Source organism: Lycorma delicatula, chromosome 13 (genome assembly GCF_047948215.1).
Source record: "Lycorma delicatula isolate Av1 chromosome 13, ASM4794821v1, whole genome shotgun sequence".
In the NCBI taxonomy this organism is placed as follows: domain Eukaryota; kingdom Metazoa; phylum Arthropoda; class Insecta; order Hemiptera; family Fulgoridae; genus Lycorma; species Lycorma delicatula.
Window position 1 is genome coordinate 16,060,772 of NC_134467.1, and position 21,627 is coordinate 16,082,398.

At 32.5% G+C, this 21,627-nt stretch overlaps 1 protein-coding gene across 2 annotated transcripts in view; it reads left to right on the forward strand.

Moving 5' to 3' along the window:
* CenB1A (Centaurin beta 1A) overlaps window positions 1–21,627 on the forward strand; it is an 88,056-nt gene that overhangs the window by 12,391 nt on the left and 54,038 nt on the right. For both annotated transcript variants that reach the window (XM_075381211.1, XM_075381210.1), the window contains exons 2-4: window positions 8,357–8,410; window positions 12,503–12,560; window positions 15,730–15,962. In XM_075381211.1, coding sequence (XP_075237326.1) covers window positions 8,357–8,410; window positions 12,503–12,560; window positions 15,730–15,962 — 345 coding nt within the window. The remainder of the gene's footprint in view (window positions 1–8,356; window positions 8,411–12,502; window positions 12,561–15,729; window positions 15,963–21,627) is intronic.

Below are 21,627 nucleotides of genomic sequence, written 5' to 3' on the forward strand. Positions count from 1 at the left end.
AATTGTTCGTGGTTTGACGTAACATTTCGACTGGAATTTCCACAATTGCTTCTCGGATCTTTGCCTTCAGTTCTTCCGTTGTAGCAGGTGGAACACTGCTTTTAAGGTAACCCCACAAAAAGTAATGGCAAGCTGAGAGATCGGGCGATCTGGGAGGCCATCTAATGTCACCGTTTCGTGAAATGACACGTTGTCCAAACAATCGGCGTACAGCTGCCATCGATATTCGTGCAGTATGTGACGTTGCTCCGTCTTGTTGAAACCAGGTTGTGTTAAGAATCGGTGGAAATCTCTTTTGTTGTTCCACAATAAAGGTTTCAAGCACGGCTACGTAACGAGCCGACGTCACTGTAGTCGCAAGACCGTTGTTATCCTCAAAAAAATAAGGGCCTATAACACCGTAAGATGACATAGCACACCACACGGTCACTTTCTGGCTGTGCAACGGACGCCGGTGTAACTGCGTAGGATTTTCTTGTGCCCGGTATCTGGAATTTTGCTTGTTAACAAATTCACTGAGGTGGAAATGCGCTTCGTCTGACATCCACAGTTCGTGAACAAACTCTTCGTTATCGTTTATCTTATGAAAAATTACATTCAAGAATTGTACTCGCACAACTGTATCGTTCGGTTTCAGTTCCTGGACGATCTGCAACTTGTACGGATGGTATTGCAAGTCCTTCACTAACATTCTTCGAACACTTGAACTATGCAGATGTAAAGATGCTGAGAGACGACGGATTGACCGATGTGGACTTCGTGCGACAGCATCTTGTAAAGCTTGAACGTTTTGTGGTGTACGGACGGTTCGCTCACGGCCTAGAGGTTTCTTTTTCATTGCCGAACCGGTTTCCTCAAAATTAGATATCCATGTTTTAATTGCACGTGCTGATGGAACACGGTCGTGCCGTCCCGGATTAAAATGACGGCGAAATTCTCTACGCGCTCCCTCCACACTGTCATTGTTTTTGTAAAACGATTTGATAGCAAATGCACGTTGCGCACCACTCCAAGGATCCATGACAACTAAATAACAGGTTAGGTTAGAGAGGCTGGCGCCACTTATCAAGTGGAACCAATCGCCCACGGCTACTAACACAATTTTCAAAATTTCCCGTTTCTTTGAATCACTCTGTATATGAAAATTAATAAAAATTTGAATTTATTACACATAAGAAAATCAATTAGTTAGAAATCATCCCAATTACTTTGTTGGCCAAAAAATTGTAATGTCCTGCAAAATTTGCAGACAAATTTTTTTCCTTGTACATTACGAGCTAGGAGTGGTGGGATAATGACATTTTAAAGACTGATACAATATTCATAACATGAAATTTAATTACAGAATTATTAAATAATAAACAATATAAAATAAAAGTGAAGTAAGTCAATCAAAAAATGTACAACCTAAAAGTGCTGGTCATATAAACAATAACTCCAAACTTTAACTTCCAAAGGTGATTCAGTACTAATTATTGGCTCCTTATCATTGGTTTTTTTGTTTTATCCCTGTGTTACCAAACTTTAAAATTTTAGGAAACCCCTTATGAATATAATATTCATTCATAGTGTTCTGCCATTAGGGCAGGTCCTGTCATGGCAACTGCTCTCCACCTTGTTCTATCCTTTGCTAACCTCTTTTTCCACAAATTCTCCCTTTTCCATAATCCCATCCATCATTTGAAATCTTTTACTTCCTCTTCTTTTTCTTCCATTCACCACACCTTCTATCACATCCACTGATAAAGAAGGTATTTTACCTTTTTCTCATACAATGTCCTAGCCAGTTCCTTTTCCTGTATTCAATCATGTTTAGCAATTTCCTGTTTTCTCAAATTCTCCATAATACTTCATTTGTTACACAGTCTTGCCATCTAACATATGTCTTTCTGTGCAACATCTACTTCTCAAAAGCCTCAATTTGTTTTCTGTCTGCTTTTCTTGTCGTCCACATTTCAGCTTAATAAAGCGCTACACTCCAAATAAAACATTTCCTTAATGCTATGTTTAACTTTCCACACATCTCTTGTTCCAACATCTCTTCTAAACTCATACTGTTTTTCCTTAATTCTGCCATCCAGATATTGAATGAAGATGCAAAAAAAGGGATTTTAAAAATTCTTTTAATCGGTATTATTTAAAAATTATTTTGAAAAGTAAAAGAAAATTTTAGTAGAAAAAAAAATCTTGACTAACTGCAAATTCTCATTCTGAAGTAGAGCTCGATGGTAGAAAGTTTTTTTTAATTGATGATGTCTAGTCTGTCATTTATCTATTAAGGCACTTATCCATGTTGATTTATATTTTATGTCAAGTAAAATTAATTCATGAAAAGAATGTATGTAACAAAAAAAAAAAAAAAAGATGGGATCATGACTATATCACTTTCCAGTTGCTTTTGGGTGTCAATCTACTATGTGCTAATGCACAATTTGCTACAGGCTGGAATGTGGGTAGGTTAAATAAGACTGGGCTGGTTGAAATCCTTGGTGCAGAATTCCAGCTTAATTTTCTGAGCATAGTTGCCTCTTCATTAACGAGGGAAGCAGCGGAGTTCTGTGTCGAAGACATAACAAAGTTGGTACTATGTGTGTGATGCATCAATGCCACATAAGCAGAATCCACACGGCCGACAGTTGATGTATTGCTGGTACGAGGAAACAGGTGACCTCAGGAGGAGTTGCCTAAGGCTACAGTGGAGAGCGCAGCATGCCCGGGATAGACCTGAAGCAAACAGCCTAATGGAGGAGTATAAGGGGACAAAAAAGAGACTTGTGAAGGTCATACGTCGAAGGAAGGTTTCTTGCTGGAAGACATTATGTGAAAAGGTCGGCCGTGACCTGTGGGCAATGGCCTATAATGTCGTAATGAAAAAGCTTGGAGCTAAGGGATCAGTTGCTCTGATAGACGCAGGTATGATGCAGCAGATAGGTCATGGGCTATTTCCTGCCAATCCTTCGATAGACTATCGAATTCCTAATGTGAGCACAGAGGAGATACCTCTATTCAGGGAGGAACAAAGAGTGGCAGCTGTGAACACCATGAAAGGAAGGCTCTGGGACTGGATGAGGTTCCTGTAGAGGTTCTATAAATAATCATGCATTTCCAAGGCTTGCTCCTTGACATGTTTAATGATTGCCTCGTTTTGGGTGTCTTTTCTAAGAGCTGGTAAACTGCTAGACTGGTACTGCTTAGCAAGGGTAGGGGCCTACAGAATAGTCCATTATTGTACAAACCTCTGTGTATGTTGAAAACTATGGGTAAACTAATTGAAAAGTTATTAAAACCATGCGGTTGGGTCAAGCTATTTGCGAAGCTGGAGATCTCTCAGAGAAACAGCATGGATTCCGAGCAGAACCCTCTATTGCAGGAGCTGTTACAGAAGTGGTGGATGCTGTAAATCAGACGGATTTGGCGTGTCATAGGACAAGACCACTAGTCTGCTGGTGACACTAGATGTAAAACCCGCCTTTAATTCTGCTCGATGGGCAGATATGTTATCGGCTCTTGAACATACCTTTAGAATTCCTGTATCCTTGCTCATGATTATCCAGGACTATCTTCATAGTAGAAGACTGGAGTATGCTACAGATGAGGGCAAGAAGGTGAAAATCATTACTTCGGGAACGGCGCAGGGTTCTGTGCTTGGAACAGACCTTTGGAATGCAACGTGCGGCAGGTTGCTGCATATCTAAATGCTGAATGAGGTGATGCTAGTTGGCTATGCTGATGATGCCATTGTGATCACAGCAAGTGATCCCAACTTAATGCAGGTCAAGCCCAATGTAGTTATGAGTCACGTTCAATGGTGGATGCAGAGTCATGGACTAAATCTAGCCATCTCTAAAACCAATATTGTTATGCTTATATGGCGGAGGATACCCACCATTGTTCTTATCAGAGTGGTAATGGAGCTGATAGAAACCCAAAGAGCTGTCCGATATCTGGGTAGAGTCTTGACATGAAACTCACATTCTGGAATCATATTTCGATGGTATGTGAAAAGGCTTCCCAAGTGACCACATCTCTCAGCTGACGTATGGGAAATATTGGGGAGGACCTAGGTTGGGTAAAAGAAGGCTATTCATCGGGGTCACAGAGTCTATTTTGTTGCATGGAGCAGAAGTTTGGGCAGATTCCTTGAAGCAAAGGAGGAAATATAGGGTCTCTATTATAATGGCCTCTATTCAGTTGCAAGGGGCATTGCGGATGGCAAAATTATATCCCACTGTCTCCGAAGCAACTGTGTTGGTAATTGCCAGGGTAGTACCTAGTGATTTATTGGCACAAGAGCAGAGAACCATTTATGAGGCTAGCCATGAATTTGGGTCGTGCAGAAGTTGTGACATGAGCCCGACTAGAAACTATGCGTGGCAGCAAAGATGGAATGCTTTTGTGGACCCATTGGCTTGGAGAGTTACTACTATGATTGAACTATGTGCACGGTGAGGTAAGCTTTTACCTCACACAATTCTTGTCTGGGCATGGGTATTTTTGGTGGTACCTTAATCGCATGGGGAAGGTATGGATACCCAATTGCTTGTTCTACAAGAATTACATCGGTGATGTGGAGCATACATTCTTTATCAGCAGCCAGTTCAATGATGATTATAGGAACCTCCTGGAAGCTTGAGTTGGTCCTATTCCTGATACAGCTTTAAAAGTGCTGCTACAGAGTGAGGACAACTGGATAGCTGTTAGTAGGTACATAGAATCATCACTATACCGCAAGAAAGCCGAAGGATATCTGAGTAACTAGGATCCAGGAAAGAAATGAAGCAGTAGCAGTAGAGAAATCTAAATGGTTTAGTAACCATCTCCCAAACTGATGTAATGCTTGCGCGGTCCCAGTTTGGGGAAAAGTTGCCACCGAACTGTGTGTGCTTCGCAAGAAGTTTTCCCACTATTTAAAAAAAAAAAATAATAAATTTATGTTGTACCAATAATTTTATATTATACAAAACTTTTGTATTTTTTATAGTGTAATAATTTTTTGTATTGCTGTATTCGTTTGTGTACCATCAGTGGTATATGTACCACAGTTTGAGAACCCTTGGTCTACACAGTTCATTATTATGGGCACCAAACAATGAACTTATTTGTTTGTTATTTGTATTAGTTTTTGTTTCCTGTAAACTTTTGAGGCATCCCAAAGAGATCAAATTATTCTTTTGATGGGAATATACACAGCAAAACAAATATTTACTAATGATGACAAGTTTAGAGTTTTATTAAGACACTTCAAAGCAATGACATTTATACAAATTAAACTTAACACTCCTTCCAGTGATTTTTTAGAAGGATCTATGGGAAATAACTCATCAAATATCTTCTTGTCTGTTGAAATTTATCCTTATTCTACATTTTTAAATTTATAAAATGCTACAGTCCAAGACATTTCAGGAGTTGTGAAACCATAAGTTTATAAGAAATGCAATTAATTGAATTATCTATCAATTATATATTCTTGTTTATTATTGTTATTTGTAAGTAACCTATCAATGATTATTAAAAAGCCAAAGAGTAGAGCAAAAAGATTGAGGGTTAATTAAAGAATTGTGTAGTATGACTACACAAGAAGAATAAAAAAAGGGTGCTGCATATCTCTAACCTTGTCTGACAAATATGTTGAAATTATGTTCAAACAATTTTTAGAAAAAGATAAAGGGGTTTGCGTAGGAAGAAGTAATTTTTTTTTTAAATTTATCTTTTCAATAGCTTATACATCAACATTTTAAATTGTCTATTCTTTTATTTTTTGATGACATCTTTACTAGTTTTTGTCTGGAAATTCTAACTGGAAGAAGGATTATTTTACCAAAAAGAATATTATTACATTTATAAAAAGCAAAGAAGAATTATGGGTATACATTTTTACTGAAAGAATGTGATAGCGAAAAATTTCGGTTTTCAGATTTCAATGGAAATACCCATTATGACCATCCTTGAATCCATTTTGACTAGTTTCAGCATGACATTTGTACATATGTATGTATCTCGCATAACTCAAAAACAATTAACTGTAGGATGTTCAAATTTTGGATTTAGGACTGTTGTGTACACATCTAGTTGTGCACCTCCCCTTTTCATTACAATCGACTGAACCAAAAGTGTCCAAAGAAGCCCAAAATCCCCCAAAAATTGGATTTTTGACTTTTTCTTAACTGTAGTAATAAACCCTCATTGAGAGATTTTCAATGATATACATTCGTGGTACTTATTTTCATTGGTTCCAGAGTTATAGGCCAGTAACATTTTAATTAATGAAATATTTGGATCTTACAAGGGGAAAGCACATCAACGAGAATCTAACTTTATTCCCTTTTTTCTTTTTTTTTAACTTTTTTTTAATTTAAATATATTCATTTATTAATTATAATTAACATGTGATAGTAAAAAATGTTTCACAATAAAAAATAATTAAAAAACAAAACAATGTAATAAAAAATATATGTAATTTAATAGGCTTACAAGGTAGTCATGTGGTGTCTACATCAGAATTTTATCATAAATTATTTGTTTATTTTTCACATTTATTTTTTTTAAATAAATTAATTAACTTTTTTTGTGAAAAATTCCAGATGTATGTTTGTTGGCCTGCTTTTTGGATGGTTATGGGGCTGATTTGGATGAGATTTGACATGATGATTTCTGTTTATAGGGCATTGGTGTTATTGAATTTTGGTAACACTCAGTTAAGGGGGCAGGGAGATACCTTACGAAAAAAATTGATTAAAAGGATTGGTAAAATTTTCATATAATTTAATTCCCCTTAGGTAGCTAAGATAATTTCTAAAGGTTTCTGGTGTTATTCAAATCCCCATAAAGATTTACGGGACAAAAAACCCTTTTTTGTTGTTCCTGGACTCAAAATCATAGTCTTGTATTAATAAGATAATTCCATTACATTAGTGTGTTACTTTTGTTGTATATTCAGGAAGTTTTATTTAGGAATGGATGATAATAAGGACAAACCAATTTTTATTACTTGTTTTATGATGACCTCTGTAGATGGGTCATTTGACAGAGAATCAAGGGAGCAGGAAGACCATGAGTTTTGTATCTCAAAATTTTACTCAAAGAATAGAATAACTTATTGCTGTCATTTTTTTCCACTCTTAAACATCAATATTAATGAATGTTTAATTAATTTTCTTGATTGTTATTAGGATTTCTATTTTTTTATATTTGTGAGTTACCATTGTACTTAGTAATCATTTGCAATCATTGTTTAATAATAATGTCCTTAAAATTCATTCTACTGGAACCTAAGTTCTATATTTTCTTTCAATAAACAGATTTCTAGATTTTTTCTTTTCAGCTCCATATTGGCCTAGTCATTTGTTTTCTCAATGAAATGCATTTTTTGAGATTAACTTCTTGCTTTATTAAAACTTTTTTCCCTCTTTGTTTATTTTTCTGTAAAATATAATTCAGTGAATTAAAATTTATTTATTATAATTGGATTTACATTTGAGTAGAGAAAATACAATAATGTTTATATTTTACATTTAAAATAAATAAATATAATTTACAGTGTATGATAATGCACATTTACATTGAAAGTTATTTACTTTAGCCAGCTGTGTAAATACAGTTTGGAAAATTATGGGGTGCTACATCTTAACGTTTATGATTGCTTATTCATTACGTATTGCATTTTAATAGAGATTTAACTTATTTTTAAAGGAAACCAGTAAGAAAACAAAATTCAAGTGATTTTATAATTTTTTTTTGTTTTACGAATAAGTTAAAAAAACTGAGTTGGACTTGTTATTGAGAAAATCGAATCGGTTTAAATTGTATTAAAATATTTTACGATCTATTTATTTTGCGTCATACAGTTTTATTAAACTTTACAGAAATTAATCTTTATTGTGCATATTCCATCACAAATTACCATAACATAACTATCTCAGACAAGATTAAAACATTGAATAGAACACTTAGGCAACCTTCAGTTGTTATGTCAATATAAACTGAACAAAAAACTTTGGTTATTACTGCGCATGTTGATGTAGAACATTCATGTCTAAGTTTATAGAGTAATCCTAATTACTAAAGAAGAGTTTTACGTCATAGTTGCTGTAGCTGATAAAACACGGATCTTCCATTATACTAATTCATAACTAGTTCATTTTAAAATAATATAGGGGCGCTGTACACAGTCACCTGTCAGATGGTTCGTTACTGAAACCCACTGCTTATACATCGCATTCCAGTGAATGACAGATGAGTGAATCATGCGTTGTATTATATTAATTATATGTATCTTTAATATTTTTAATTATTAAAATATTTTGTGTAATTATGTTACGTAATTGAATATTACTGAAATTGTATCTGTATTTATTAGAATGCAGCCGATAATAGAACTGCAAGAATGCTTACAGGATTCTCCGAAATTCAGGTTAGTTTCTTAATTTTTTTGTTTTAATTATATGTTTTTGTTAGATTTAAGGATATCTTATGGGTGTGACAAGTTTTTTGCGGTTGAATAATACAATTAGAATGTTTGAATGTGGCTTTATTTTATGATTTTTGGCATTGTAATCTTGGTTTTTACTTCAAAATATGGAGTTTGAAATTATTATTAGAAAGTGTATCGGAAATAAAAAAAAGTTCATTTTTCTGAACGCTGGATACGAATATTTTTTTTAATAAATGTTAATATGTTGGTTTTATAAATGACTATGACAAAGTTCTTAATACATTTTTTGACAGTAATATATTTTTAATAACCTTAACGTAGGCTGTATACGTCTTTAACGCAATATTTTCCTCATTTTAATATGTACATTCCTGTTAAATTGTTTTTTCCAATAAATTATTTTAAAAATAATTTGTACAGTATTGAAAAAGTGTTAATATTTTTCGTGTACTAGAAATAATTAAAAATATATATATATGCTTCTCTAAAGTTATTATCATTTGAAAGGACAAATTGAACCAAATTTAAGTATAACCATTTTAATAAGTTATTTCAAAATGTTTTTATTTTTCATTACTTAATTTGTGAATTATTTCTTTATTTATTCTTATTATGGTGTATTTTCAATTTTGGTTTCTTTTTTAAATTTATTTTCTGTGAGGCTTTTCAGTAGCCACTGAAAACCCTCACTATTTGTCAATGCTAGATACATTTTATAATGTTGAGTTACATGTATTGTTTAGGTGACAGGCATGTTGTTCACTGTTAATCATTTTATTAAAAGCAGATATTTTAAATGAGATTGGCTGGTTTGAGGTGTCAGTGATAGTCATTGTCTGTTTTTTTTCTTTATTTTGAAAGTGTGTTTTGTTAATTGCCTTTTGAAATTGTGAGGTCAAAGAAATTGATTTGTTTATTGTATGTTCAGCATTAATGTTTAATTTGTATTGTATTTCATTTATGTACATTGATAATTATTCTCATTGTTATATGGTAATACTCACAAAATTAAAAAAAAAATTATATACATTTTGGGCCCAAGAACCAAGCAACAAAACATCATGAACAGAATACGCAAACAAATATACAGTTATACTTAAAAGCCCTCCAGAGTTTACCATTACATAAAAAAAGATCAGATCTTAACACTTGTGATAATTATGAAATGTATAAGCATTATAGTGACTATGTAAATGCAACAAAACAATATTCTGTTATGAAAACCTGTACAGAAGTTTTTTTTTTTTACATATCCTTTTTGCTCAATAATATTTTGATTGTATTTATACTTAGTCAACAATTGAAGGAGACTTAATTTCAACTCCTCAGTTATGAGAACACCAAACAGTAATTAATTTAATAAATTACAATCAGATGAATGGATTAATTTTAAACCAAATAGTAAGTTCTTTGAATGTTTTGTGACATGACTGCCTCATTAATCTTATTTAAATTTCTTAGAATGCTATATATAGTTATTGATCTTGTATAAACCATCAGTAATGCAAATGTTATTAAGAATAATGTTGTTTAAATTCTATTTCCATAACACAATTTTAATAGGAGGTATAAATTTTTGTTTATTTTTATAAAATTAAAAAAAAAATCAATATTTAAAAGTTTATTTTTAGTAGTTATTTTATTTAATTTTATTTTTACATTCCCTGCTGTATGGTTATTATATATAGCTATACACTTTACGAACAAGAGAAGTTTTATAAATCGGGTCAAATTTTGCATATCAGGGGTCTTTCTTGATGTTCCGTCACCCCTCTAACAAAAAAATACAATTTTAATATTGAAAATATTGGAAGAATGTGTGTATGTTCCCTTCTTTTGCTTCTAATTTCCAAATTAGTTGGATTAATTTAGATGAGATTTGGCATGATGTTTTCTATTTATGAAGCACTGATGTCATTTATATTTGCTTATGATAAATGACGGAAGTAGGGAGATACGGATCTTGCAGGTCCTGTATCTGAAATTTTTGTATAATTTAATGTCTTATAAGAAACATTTCTACATTATGTTTGATCATAATACCCATAAATGGAGGGAAACCATTTTTTGTGTGTCTGGTCTCAAAGTTACACTCTTGCACTAATTAAATGATTTCATTAGAGTTGTATGCCTTTTTTGGTTTTATATTTTGTAATTTCTATCTGAAGTTAGGGCTGATCATCAAATTTTATTTGCTTTGTTTTTTCATTTATTGTTTTGCTTGATATCTTCAGACTTTATTAACTGATTTTATAAATTTTTGTTCTATAACTTCTGAATACAGTCATTTATACCATTTAGTTTGGTTACATTTGGTCGAGGGAGTGGGGGAATATAATCACCATGAGTTTTATTCTTCAGAACATTACTCATAGAATAGAATAATTTATTTTGTAATTCTTTACTTGTATTCTTACATTCTTTAGATGATCGACTTAATTTACCTCTTATATAATAGCCAGAGTTGCAAAATATTTTTCTTTGCAGGAAATGTAAAACAATTCTTTGCCGTCTTTTTTTCACATTTTATATTACAAAAATTGTATATAATTATTTTTAATGACATTTACAATCAAAATTAGTTAAATGCTTACAACTCTAATTAATTTATTTGAAATAAATATAAATAACAAAAATGTTAATAAAAATGAAATTCTTCATTAAAAAAATGCAGGTTAATAAATTTTTCTTTTATTACACATTTCAAGTTAATATTTGTATACGCATAAGTTTCTCTTCTTTCTTGATTCATTACTACTTTATAAGTTTTATTTTTGAGATGAAAATAATAAATTTAAAAAAAATAGAGGACATAGGTTTTTTAATTTGTAATTGCTGAATTTCTAGATATCTGTTAACAATAAAACATTATATTAGCTGTCAATAAATTCAGTAGTATTGTATTTACTAGCCTGTTTTCATTTTGTTTCATTTACTGCCTGAGGTGACATGTTTATTTAGTAATTATTGTAAGTAAACTCCCTTAGTCTGCATTGAGAATAGTATTCTAATAAAATTTAATGAGTTAGTTTTTTCTAATAAAATTTAATGAGTTAGTTTTTTCTAATAATTAGCCTTAACATATCAAGCACTTGTTAATATGATTCATACGGATTTCATTTACATAGTCTTTTATGATTAATTCTGTATCAGTAATATGACTTAATTAACTATAAAATAAATATCATTATTATAATAATAATAATAATGGAAATAAATTTATCGTATACCATTTAGTTTTGTTTTTAATCCTCAAATTACAATAATTTTTTGTCATAATAGTTCATTTTCCTGCTAAGCAGTAATTTGTCAGGGGCTAAGCACTTGGTAGCCAGGATTCCATAACCTTCCCAGCGGATCCAGGAAAAGCTTTTTTTAAAGATACCAAAGCCATTCTGATTTCTCTTTAGTTTTTGAAAAAAAGTATTTTTTTTTTAAAGAAAACTGTATACACTGATGTATATAAAATTGTTGATCTGTAATCTTCCATATGTATAAATGTTCTGATAACCTAATTAATACATTCATTCTTTCTTATTTCCATAAGAGAACAATTTCAAGATGGAAATCTTAAAAAAAAACCTGTGAGTGAAGTTATTTTTTCCTTATTACGTATTCTTTGTGAGTAGATCCTAGCTTCTTATCAACCCCGTTTCTCCATTTCTTTCCTGTTTTTCCCACTTTGTGTATGGATATAGGTCAAATCCTTACCCCTTTGTTGTCATTAAGGAAGTGATAAATCACTTTATAAATAAGTAAATAATTGTTTTGCGAGGACAAAATGAATCTTGCATACTACAGTGTTTATATATATAAATTGTTGTATAAATGGTTTTTAGTTTTATACTGTAATAATTAGTTTTGTTTAAAAGTTAAATATTTGTTATAATTGGCTTTGTTTAAAAGTTAAATATTTGCATAATGTTTATTAGTGTACTTAAGAATGGAATTTTTTTTGTTGAATAAAAGCAATTTGTTTGTCAAAAAGATAACATATAAAATAAATATACACATTTTTTTAAACCAATTAATTTTAGTTGTTTATAATTACATTTTTTGATGTTGTTTCAGAGCGGTTTTGGAGGAACAAGAATCTCAAATAGACTTATTAGAACAAAAATTAGAGAAGGTATGCTATTGCATTTTTTAGAAATTTTAAAATACTTTAAATTATAGTTGACTTTTGATAAGGGAAAAAAAATTTGATTAAATTTTATTATTTGGTTTAGTAAAAAGTTAATATCCTGTAACCACTGAGATGGAAAAGTATGAAATGGTTAACTATGAGATGGAACACTGAAATGAAAAACTACAGCTGCTTTTTTTCCAAGAAAATGTAGCTCCCTGCATTTTCAAATAGCAATGATGGAGGCGCCTTCCTTGGTAAAATATTCCGGAGTCATTCATTTGACTGGTTTGATGCAGCTCTCCAAGATTCCCTATCTAGTGCTAGTCGTTTCATTTCAGTATACCCTCTACATCCTACATCCCTAACAATTTGAGGCGCCATCCTTGGTAAAATATTCCGGAGGTAAACTAGTCCCCCGTTCGGATCTCCGGGTGGGGACTATTAAGGAAGGGGTCACCAGAAAATTAAAAAATAACATTCTACGAGTCGGATGGTGGAATGTTAGAAGTTTAAAAAAGGTTGGTAGGCTAGAAAATTTAAAAAGGGAAATGGATAGGATAAATGTAGATGTAGTAGGAATTAGTGAGGTTCGGTGGGAAGAGGAAGACGACTTTTGGTCAGGTGATTTTAGATTAATTAACTCAGCTTCAAATAATGGGCAGGCAGGAGTACCCTACTCCTGCCTGCCTACTCCTACTTCTTGTTCATTATGACCCTCATAATGAACAAGAAGTTAGGGAAGAGAGTAGAGTATTTCAAAACGCATAGCGATAGAATCATTGTAATAAGGATAAAATCAAAACCTAAACCGACGATTGTTAACATCTATATGCCTACAAGCACCCATGATGATGATGAGGTAGAGTGTGTTTACGAAGAGATTGATGAAGCAATTAAACACGTAAAAGGAGATGAAAATTTAATAATAGTTGGAGATTGGAATGCAAGCATTGGAAAAGGCAAGGAAGGAAATATAGTGGATGAATACGGGCTGGGCAAAAGGAATGAAAGAGGGGACCGACTTATAGAGTTTTGCACGAAGTATAATTTAGTAATTGCCAACACCCAATTTAAAAATCATAATAGAAGAATATACACTTGGAAAAAGCCAGGCGATACTGCAAGGTATCAGATAGATTATATCATAGTTAAGCAAAGATTTAGAAATCAACTTGTTGACTGCAAAACTTACCCTGGAGCAGACATTGATAGCGACCATAATTTGGTGATAATGAAATGTTGATTGGGGTTTAAAAACCTGAAGAAAAGGTGTCAGATGAATCGGTGGAATTTAGAGAAGCTTGAGGAAGAGGAGTTAAAGAAGATTTTTGAGGAGGACATCGCAAGAGGTCTGAGTAAAAAAGATAAGGTAGAAAATGTAGAAGAAGAATGGTAGAATGTTAAAAAGGAAATTCTTAAATCAGCAGAAGCAAACTTAGGCGGAATAAAGAGAACCGGTAGAAAACCTTGGGTTTCAGACGATATATTGCAGCTGATGGATGAACGTAGAAAATATAAGAATGCTAGTGATGAAGAAAGTAAAAGGAACTATCGGCAATTAAGAAATGCTATAAACAGGAAGTGCAAACTGGCGAAAGAAGAGTGGATTAAAGAAAAGTGTTCAGAAGTGGAAAGAGAAATGAACATTGGTAAAATAGACGGAGCATACAGGAAAGTTAAGGAAAATTTTGTGGTACATAAATTAAAATCTAATAATGTGTTAAACAAAGATGGTACACCAATATATAATACGAAAGGTAAAGTCGATAGATGGGTGGAATATATTGAACAGTTATACGGAGGAAATGAATTAGAAAATGGTGTTATAGAGGAAGAAGAGGTAGTTGAGGAGGATGAAATGGGAGAAACAATACTGAGATCTGAATTTAAGAGAGCATTAAAAGATTTAAATGGCAGAAAGGCTCGTGGAATAGACGGAATATCTGTAGAATTACTGCACAGTGCAGGTGAGGAAGCGATTGATAGATTATACAAACTGGTGTGTAATATTTATGAAAAAGGGGAATTTCTGTCAGACTTCAAAAAAAGTGTTATAGTAATGATACCAAAGAAAGCAGGGGCAGATAAATGTGAAGAATACAGAACAATTAGTTATTATATAATTAGAACATGTACAGGAACCAAACAGCAACGGTAATAATTGAAGAACATAAGAAAGGGAGTCCGACAAGGATGTTCCCTATCTCCGTTACTTTTTAATCTTTACATGGAACTAGCATTTAATGATGTTAAAGAACAATTTAGATTCGGAGTAACAGTACAAGGTGAAAAGATAAAGATGCTACGATTTGCCAATGATATAGTAATTCTAGCCGAGAGTAAAAAGGATTTAGAAGAAACAATGAACAACATAGATGAAGTCCTACGCAAGAATTATCGCATGAAAATAAACAAGAACAAAACAAAAGTAATGAGATGTTGTAGAAATAACAAAGATGGACCACTGAATGTGAAAATAGGAGGAGAAAAGATTATGGAGGTAGAAGAATTTTGTTATTTGGGAAGTAGAATTACTAAAGATGGACGAAGCAGGAGCGATATAAAATGCTGAATAGCACAAGCGAAACGAGCCTTCAGTCAGAAATATAATTTGTTTACATCAAAAATTAATTTAAATGTCAGGAAAAGATATTTGAAAGTATATGTTTGGAGTGTCGCTTTATATGGAAGTGAAACTTGGACAATCGGAATATCTGAGAAGAAAAGATTAGAAGCTTTTGAAATGCGGTGCTATAGGAGAATGTTAAAAATCAGACGGGTGGATAAAGTGACAAATGAAGAGGTATTGCGGCAAATAGATGAAGAAAGAAGCATTTGAGAAAATATAGTTAAAAGAAGAGACAGACTTATAGGCCACGTACTAAGGCATCCTGGAATAGTCGCTTTAATATTGGAAGGACAGGTAGAAGGCAAAAATTGTGTAGGCAGGCCACGTTTGGAATATGTAAAACAAATTGTTAGGGATGTAGGATGTAGAGGGTATACTGAAATGAAACGACTAGCACTAGAAAGGGAATCTTGGAGAGCTGCATCAAACCAGTCAAATGACTGAAGACAAAAAAAAAAAAAACCACTGAGATTAATTGATGACATATTTTATATATTTTTATATATAATTTTATTTTATTTATATATTTTTATATTTTAGGTATTAAAGGTTTGCGGAGTAGTTGTCGATACAGGAAAAACATATGTTGCTCAACAAAGTTTATTTGCAAATAGTTTATGGGATTTATCAGTTTGTTTTCGCGATGATCCAGAGACTATGTCTAGATTGAATAAATTAATTCATGCCCTACAAGAAATGAATAAATTTCATACGATGCTTCTTGATCAAGCTTCTAGAACTATTTTAAAGAATCTCACTACATTTTTAAAAGAGTAAGTTCATTTTAAATTAATAAAAATTTTATTTAAGTAGAAATTATGGAAGTTTGAGAAAAAGGTGGATTGTGATACAATCTAAGTCACTGTTAGCAAACCATTATAGTGAAGTTATTTTTCAGTAGAGAAGTGTCATTTTGAGAAATGTTTACATTACGATGTTTATATACCAGTATACCTCTCTTTCCCCTTTCAATCCCTCCCACTCCCACCCAAAAAATAACGGTATGTCACAAAAAATATTATTCACTAAGTATCCCATCTAATTATTTTTGAATAATAATTTTATTTATCAACATCCTCTGGTTGAAACCTTAATTTTAAATTCTTATATTATTTTTTTAAATCCTATTTCCTCAGTAACTACTGATAATGGTAGTTTATCATTTGAAATGGCTGCATATTTAGTTTTTGAGTAATTTTCTTATTTTAAAATTTATTAATACATTTTATATTTCAAATTAATTTTTACGTTGTTGTAATTAATTTTTCGTGATATAACCTTTTTTCCCCTTTTTTTGTAATTTTTCAAAATTTACACCATATATTATACACTGCTCCCAATCTTCAAAGAAACCCTGCCGTGCTTTCGTCAGAGATCTGGGCACACTTATCATCCTACGCCCTTAGGAGGTCGTTATTGCTCATAAAATACCTCCTTTTCTGTCTGTTCTTCTCCTGGGGGAACTGTGGAAAGTGATGTGGAGTGAGGTCAGAACTGTAGGAAGGGTGCTGTAACAGTTTTATTAATTAAATACTTGTAGCAAACTTTGGAGCAGTGTGCTGGAGCTTATAGTGGTGAAGAAGCCACATGTCCATCCTTGAGTTTGGGTGCACCTTCTTGAGAGCTTAGAAAACTTTAGGCATCGCCTTATGATGATCCCGATCACCATATTATCCTTTTTTTTAGTCCTGATGGGCTTTGTTGGAGGTCATCTTTTAAACCCTCTAAACTTGATAACACAGCACAGTCATCAGTTTGGCAGTTTTCAGGATGCCATGATGCAAATGCCTTGGCAGACATGGTCATCAATGTATTTACATAATCTGCCAATGCCCTTATATGGCCTCTCCCAATATGATCATCTACCATAATTTACAACCCTCAACGATCAATTAACCGATTCGCGGAATCACAATCCCCATGCCTTCCTCTAATACCCTATTGCACTCAGATGATTACTTGATTGAGTCTTTAAAAAGATGTTGCAACTGTGTACCATTTCCTTTTGGTTTTCCAATTAACTTGCAGTCGAAACCACAGTTTATCCTCATGAGTTCTCTGGCTACTTTGGTATGTTCAGTTTTGTACCTGGGGCAGACATATAAGATATGGCACACATCATCAGCGATCCTACACTCCGGACACAAATCTGAATTAATCAAACCAAATCTGGCCAACCTGTCTCAAAAAGCATCATTTAAATTTTTTCATTTTCATTTTTTTTCTGATTGGGGGAAATCCACACACTCAACAACTGTAGGTTGGCTTTGGTATACCACTTCCTTGTAACTGTCTTCTGAGTTTCCAACACAACTTGCTCTAAAACTCCTCTTGCACTAAAAATCACAGCCAGTATTCATCTTCAATTACTCCCACTTCGTTCTGACCCTTGGTTGGGACGTCATAATAGTTCAGCCAATTTTCATCACCTGTCACAATACAGTTCACATAGAGAGATTTGCAATTTTCAAACTTTTTCAGAATTTCACACACTGTGAAATTCTGAAAAACGTGTCAACTGACGATTGGTAAAGTTACACGGCATCCAAAAAGTACAATGTGTTATAACTTGAAAACACATTAATGCTGGTGCATTAATGATCAAGGTCATGTCTATTTGTTGGTTAGTAACACACATACTTGTCCCTGTTTCAAGCATTTTTCATATTGCATCAATGCTTCCCTTGGTCACAGATGAAGATGGTTGACCTGACCTTGCAGCATCCTCAAAGTCAAAAGTTCCTTTTTCAAACTCTCAGTACCATCTAAGTACTGTTGTACGATGAGAATAATCCTCTCCAACCACAGGAGTAATTTTCTCTAAACAATGATCAACACTTAACCCATGTGCAAAATTGCCCAGTATTCAGTTTTCACCCACGACCACATCACTTCTTCTTTTCATTAACACAGCTAAAAAGGAAATGACACTCATTTAAAAGAATGGCCACAGGTACTGCCTAATCAAGCACTAACTTGTAGCTGCCTGTGATAAATCCGTATGATGAGACGGACATGTCTCAATTTTACAAGGCCATGACAATCATGGCCTTGCATAATTTTTATATTCATTTAAATTTTTTATTATTTTTAAATCCCATTTTCTCAATATCTACTGATGGTGGCTGTTTAATGTTTGAAACCGTCACATATTTAAAGTTTTTGAGTAATTTTCTTATTAAAAAATCATTTAATAAATTTGATTTCTGAAATTTAGTTTTCACGTAGCTATAACTATAAATCAATTTTGTTTTGTTGTTGAATACCAGAAGTTAGTATTTTTAGATATTCTTTTAGAATGTCTATTTTAATACTTGTTAAATGATAACTGTGCCATTTTTAGCTGCAGGATTTATAATTTGCTTCACAGTTTGGTTAATTTTTATATTAACTATACATTTACTATTCCTGCAGAAGTTAGTAAATTACTGCTATTTCATTAGACATTTTACTTGCAAGTAAAATATCCTGTTCCTCTCCCTTCCTTATCTTATTCTCCTTGTTCCCTTCTTTGTTGGATATGTGTATTGGTGATACCGGATCAGTCGCCTGCTGCATTTGCTCAGTCTGTAGTATTTTATTAATATTATCTGATACTGTAGTTAAATTGCAGTTTTAAGGGATGAACCGGTGACTTGCTTTCTTTCGGAATAGAGCTGAGATATTTACTAGATCAAGCCAATCTTATTCCTTTTAAATCAATTGAATTGGTCAAGTATACGATTTATTCCATATTTGTCATTACTTGTATTCTGGTTTGAAAACAAGTAAAATGAAGTTCTTTCATTTTTTTGCCAATCTCTTATATCCTTGGTTTCCTGTTTCGCGCGCGCCCACACACACACACATACACATATATATGTCCTAATTTTTTATTTGCCTTTATTGCTTTCTACCCTCTACATTTACTTATTAGAACCAGACTCACTAACTCCATGTGTTAGTGTATTGGCCATCAATGTTTTCCTTAGTTTTATAATATTCTAATGTAAACATCTCTCATAAAATACACACAAATAGCACAGCACAGCTGATATTTTCTCTCTCTCTCTGCTGTTTGTTTTGTACTCATTCCTCCTAATTTTCAACATTTTTCTGCAACAGCATATTTCCAAATTATCCATTTTTTATGAATATAATTAATTACCTTGTTTTACAATTCATATTGTTTTAAAATATGTACAAGAATTTAAAAAAAATATACGTTAAATTCCTAAATCTTTGTATGTTACCAGGAAATCTTTTTTCTTTTGTCTATGTAAGTTTATCTGGCTCTTATGTTAATGTACTTTCAATATCTTCTGCAGTTCACTGAAATTTTACTACTTAATATAACATAATTCGTTGTTTTATTTCCTTATTTTACATTATTTTGTGTTTCCTTATTTAAGTATTTTACTCATTGTCATCCTTCCTGGCACATTTCATTCCATTTATTTTATTCTTCCTTACTTTAAAACGTTTCTCTTTCACTCTCCCCTCCCCCAGCAATTAATAAAATATCATTTATTACTTTTTAAATATTCCCTAGTTTCAGCTAAGATTACATCAGTGAGTATTTATTAGTTTTACCTTGAACTCCTATGATTCTCAAATTTTTCTCAACTTTTTTAATTGGTTCTATCATTTATTATCGTGTGATTTATTATATTATGACAGTAGCAGTGTTATAAGAGAAAATTTTAATTAAAAAAAGTTTGTAAGGCTTGTAATCTTTGATTCTATCATGAAATCCTTTATTATGCAATTTTTCTATAATGCTTTAATAAAATATATATATATATGTATAAAGAAAAAAATTATAATTATACATTTTGTGTAATTCTAATTAATTATATTCTATATAAACTGTCCCATTCTGTGATGTGGTAGGGTCTTGACCTTTCATCCTGAATCCCACGTTTAAACCCTGATTGGTGATTACATTTTTTTATACGCTATATTTTCATTTTATATTTTCACACAAAATTTTTGAGCTTATGTGGTGAATTATTCATCAAGCAAAAAAAAATCTACTTTTATGGATTGAATAAATACAGTTAACTTGCAAATTAATCCAAATGGAGGGAATTTTTTGTTTATTTTTATGTTGTGGCTGCATTACTTGACCACAACCGTTCTTTAAGTTGTCTATTTAATATGTCATTGCTCTTTGATTATTTAGCAATTTTCATGTTTTAAATAGTGTTTTGTAAAGGTTTATTTCATTTTATATTACAAAGTTATATCTTTGTATTTTTTCTTTCTGTATGTATTGAATATATACGAGGCATGTTTTTAAAGTAAGTACGGTTTTGAAATTCCACCGCTGCTACGCTGTGGTCGGCATTCCGACCACAGAATGTGGTCGGCATTCCGACCACAGAATGTGGTCGGTATTCATCCAACCATGTGGTCGGTACACAGTACGCATCCAGACATGCGTACTGTGTACCTTCATCAGTTAGAAGTCACAGACGCCATTATGGAAATATTTGACTGTGTTTACATTTGTTTGTGAGTATTTAAGATACCTCCTCTGATCGATAATCCCGCCGACTGTAAAATATGTGATGTGATTTGTTTTCTTATTGCTAAAGGCGCGAAAGTGGCTGAAATTCTTCGTCAGATCAGTGAATTATATGGAAAAAAACATTATGAGTGGTGGAATGGCACAAAAATGGGTTAGAACTTTTAAAGATGGCCACCATAATGTTCATGAAAAGGAATGGAATGGATGACCTGTCATTATTGAAGGTATGGTGCAGAAAGTTGGTGAAAAAGTGAGAGAGAACAGATGCTTTATGATTTCTTCGCTATCTGAAGAGTTTTCTCAAGTTTCAAGAAGTGTTGTCTATGAAATTGTGACCGAATGCTTAAATTATTATGACGACGGTGTTCAAAAGCTGGTTGCACGATATCACAAGTGCCTTAATATTGGTGGAAATTATGTAGAAAAGTAGATTAAAGTACATGCTTTTACGTAAAAATAAAATTGTTAAGAATAGTGTACTTATTTTTTTTTTAATTTCAAAACTGTACTTACTTTAAAAACATGCCTTGTAATAATGGACGTAACTCAAAGAATGCAATCTTTCTGAGCATACCAGTATGACACAATGAAAAGTAGCTTCTGAGTGTGGTGTTGGACTAGGAACAGTGCTGTTTTAAAACAATTTAAAAAAAATTGTTCCTTTTCACCTCAAAGGAAATGTAAATGTGGCTGTATAAAAAAACTATTTCAACATGATCGTTTATTAATAAGAAAAAGTGAACTTTATCTAAAATTATCAGCTGTGGACTTAAATCAAAAATTAGCAGTCAGTGGAACAGATTTACCTGTGACAACTGTTAGATGCTGATTTCTTGCAGCTAGACAGAACACTTTATCGGCCAGCTAAAAAGCAGCTTTTCCACCGGCAGTGTACAAAAAAAGGCTCTTGTGAGTCAAAGTACATG